Below are 2823 nucleotides of genomic sequence, written 5' to 3' on the forward strand. Positions count from 1 at the left end.
CCCCGCCACCCCCTTCTAACGCAGCTCGTCCATTGCAGACTCACACTGTAGAGCACCCCACCGCGCCGGCCGCCGGCCCCGAGTGACCGGCCCGCCCCGCGTGGGTCTGCTCTCCCCGCAGGCATGCTCAGCCACCCGCCCATCCCCATCTCCGACATGGCAGAGCACACCGAGCGCCTCAAGGCCAACGACAGCCTCAAGCTGTCCCAGGAGTACGAGGTGAGCTGGCCCCGCCCCGGCCGCCGGGCCCTGTCGCCCACCCTGGCACGACGCCTCTGACGTCTGCTTTCCCGCAGTCCATCGACCCCGGCCAGCAGTTCACGTGGGAACACTCCAACCTGGAAGTGAACAAGCCCAAAAACCGCTACGCCAACGTCATCGCCTACGACCACTCCCGGGTCATCCTGCAGCCCATCGAGGGTAACGCGGGCCGGCACCCCGCCCTTCCGCCCTCCCTCGGGCGCCACCGTGCCTCGCAGCCGGACGAGCCGGGGGCGGGGCGGGAAACCCAAGCCCAGGTCTAGTCGCAGGCCGGGCCGAGCCGAGACCCTGGGAAAGCCCAGAGGCACACCCAGCTGGCCGGACCCCGCTCCCCGTGTCCTGCTCCGCCAGTGGTTCTCAGGGCACCCCCACCCCCGGGCGCATTTTGGGACTGCCAGGCACTCTCGGTTGTCACAGCCTCTTGGGGAGGCCTGGAGGGCGGAGACCCAGGGTGGCCAGCGCCCGCCGTGGCTCCGACCCCACGTGGCAGTAACGCCGAGGCCGAGAACCCGCGCGCCGCCAGCCCACAGCTCGGGCCCGGGCGGACCCATCAGCGGCCGGGCCCCCCCGACGCCACCTCTCACCCCGCCTCAGGCATCGTGGGCAGCGACTACATCAACGCCAACTACGTGGACGGCTACCGCCGTGGGCCCCGCCTCCAGCCAGCGCCGCGGGAGCTGCCTAGGGGCTGCCCGCCGCTGGGAGCGCAGAGGACGCGCGCACGCCCCGACTGGTAAGGACGGACCGCGCCAGCGCCTGCTCCGCCCAGGATCGCCCGGTGGTGGGTGCTGGGCTGCCTCAGCTTTTCCTGCACCCCGGGACGTGTCGGGGGAGGCTCAGAAGGCGCCCCGAGCACACCGGCCCGCGCCCGGGCTCAGGTGCCCCTGCCCCTTCCCTCCCCCTAGTCCTGTAGGTGAACCGTGGGCAGCTGAGGCCCCCTCACGCCCATGAGGCGCTGGGTCGGGGCCTGTGCTCGGTCACCTCCGCGGCCAGACCCCCAGCCCCGCCCCTCCGCCCGGCCTCTACCGGCTGCCTCCAGCCCAGCGAGGAGTTTCTGATCATCACCGAGCGCCTGCTCTGCCTGCGCTCCGCCCCCACTCCCCACGCTGACTTTCCCGTAAGAGGCCATTTGCGGCCTTTGTGCCGCCCGGCTGCCTGGCCTCGCGGGCTCTTTCCAGCGGCCCCTCCCCCGCGCTGGGCTGGCCCTGCGGGCTCCGACCCCATTTAATGAGGATTTTAAACACGCGCCCTGCTGACCAGTGGCAGCTGTCCCACCGGCCGAGCCGGGCCCGGGCGCCCCTGCCGGTCCCTGCCCCAGGGTTCCCTCTGTCCATCCTGCTTCCTTCTGCACAGTCCCCTCTGTCGACCCCCACGGGAAAGCTAAGACCAGGTTAGTGTGGGAGGACGCTCGCCACAAGAGCCTGAGGCTTGGGGGGTCCCAAGCCCGGCTGAGGCCGGGGCTGGCCAGTGTCCCGGCACACAGCAGCTGCCTGGGGTCTCGGCCTGGGGCCGGGCAGCCGTTTCCAGCCGCGATGTCTGAGTCTCTGCCCTCTGCGTCTGTCAGCTGCCTTGTGCGTGCACCCAGAGAGGGGTGGGGGAGGCGCCCCCACCCGCGTGTTTTCATTTATTTATTGTTTGCTGTTTCTGCAGATTCAGGCCTCAGCAGCCCCCTCAGGGAGCCGGGGTTTCACTTTGAAAGTTAGTTCCTGTGTCTCTGTTCTCGGCTTCCTTTCGCCCCTGTTTGTTTTCATCTTTGGTTTTTCCATCCCGCCTCCTACCTCTGTCCACGCTTCCGCGCCCAGCTGGTCTCTGCCCACCTGTCCTGCCCTGGCTTCACGAGTCGCGGGGTCCAGTCCTCAGGGGGCTGGCTGTGACTGTGTATGTGGGGGTGGGGGGACAGGGACACGCAAGACACAGGCAGATGTGAGGACAGGGGCCCACCTGAGGGATGGGGAGCATCAGCCTCAGACCCCCCATGGGACTCTTGGGGAGCAGCTGGGGCGGCGGGGGGCTCAGAGCAGCAGCTGTTTACCAGCTCACTGGCGTTCTGCTGACGGTTTAACACAGGCCCTGCTAGCGGCCTAGCCCAGCGTAGCTGTGCAGCGAGGGTGCTGCTGGCCCAGGGGACCAGGGGGCGGGGTGGGGCCTCTGGCAGGTCGGGTGGGGACGACGGAGCCAGGCTCACCGCAACCTCCTGGAGCTCCAAGGATAACAGGAGCCCTGTGCCCCATGAGGAAACGACCCCTGTGGTCAGGAGCTCGCCAGCTCCTGCCCGGAGCAGTTTCGAGATGAGTGGGGTCTCCCCCAGGACACCTGGCCCCCGGGCGCTCCCCGGCCCCTCGGCGCGGGGGTCAGTCTCCCGCCCCCACCCAGGGACGATACTTCCGAAGGTCCGGCCAGCTGCATCTGCTTCTTCATTTCTGTGTCACTCGCCTGCTGCTCGTCCTGAGGCACTAGGAGCTTCGAGTCTCGGGGCCACCCACCCCCCCAGTCCTTGCACCCCACCTGGGTTGGGTGGACCCCGTGAACCAGGGGACTTGGGCCCAGCCGAGAGCGGCGGCC

The 2823-nt window shown here is 69.2% G+C and overlaps 1 protein-coding gene across 1 annotated transcript in view; it reads left to right on the top strand.

The window, feature by feature from the left end:
- The window catches only part of PTPRS (protein tyrosine phosphatase, receptor type, S), a 91042-nt gene that overhangs the window by 80236 nt on the left and 7983 nt on the right, over positions 1–2823 (top strand). Inside the window, exon 22 of the mRNA XM_012729411.1 lies at positions 1912–1959. Coding sequence (XP_012584865.1) covers positions 1912–1959 — 48 coding nt within the window. The remainder of the gene's footprint in view (positions 1–1911; positions 1960–2823) is intronic.

This window comes from Condylura cristata, unplaced genomic scaffold (genome assembly GCF_000260355.1).
Source record: "Condylura cristata isolate star-nosed mole 26May11 unplaced genomic scaffold, ConCri1.0 scaffold00025, whole genome shotgun sequence".
NCBI classification, from domain to species: domain Eukaryota; kingdom Metazoa; phylum Chordata; class Mammalia; order Eulipotyphla; family Talpidae; genus Condylura; species Condylura cristata.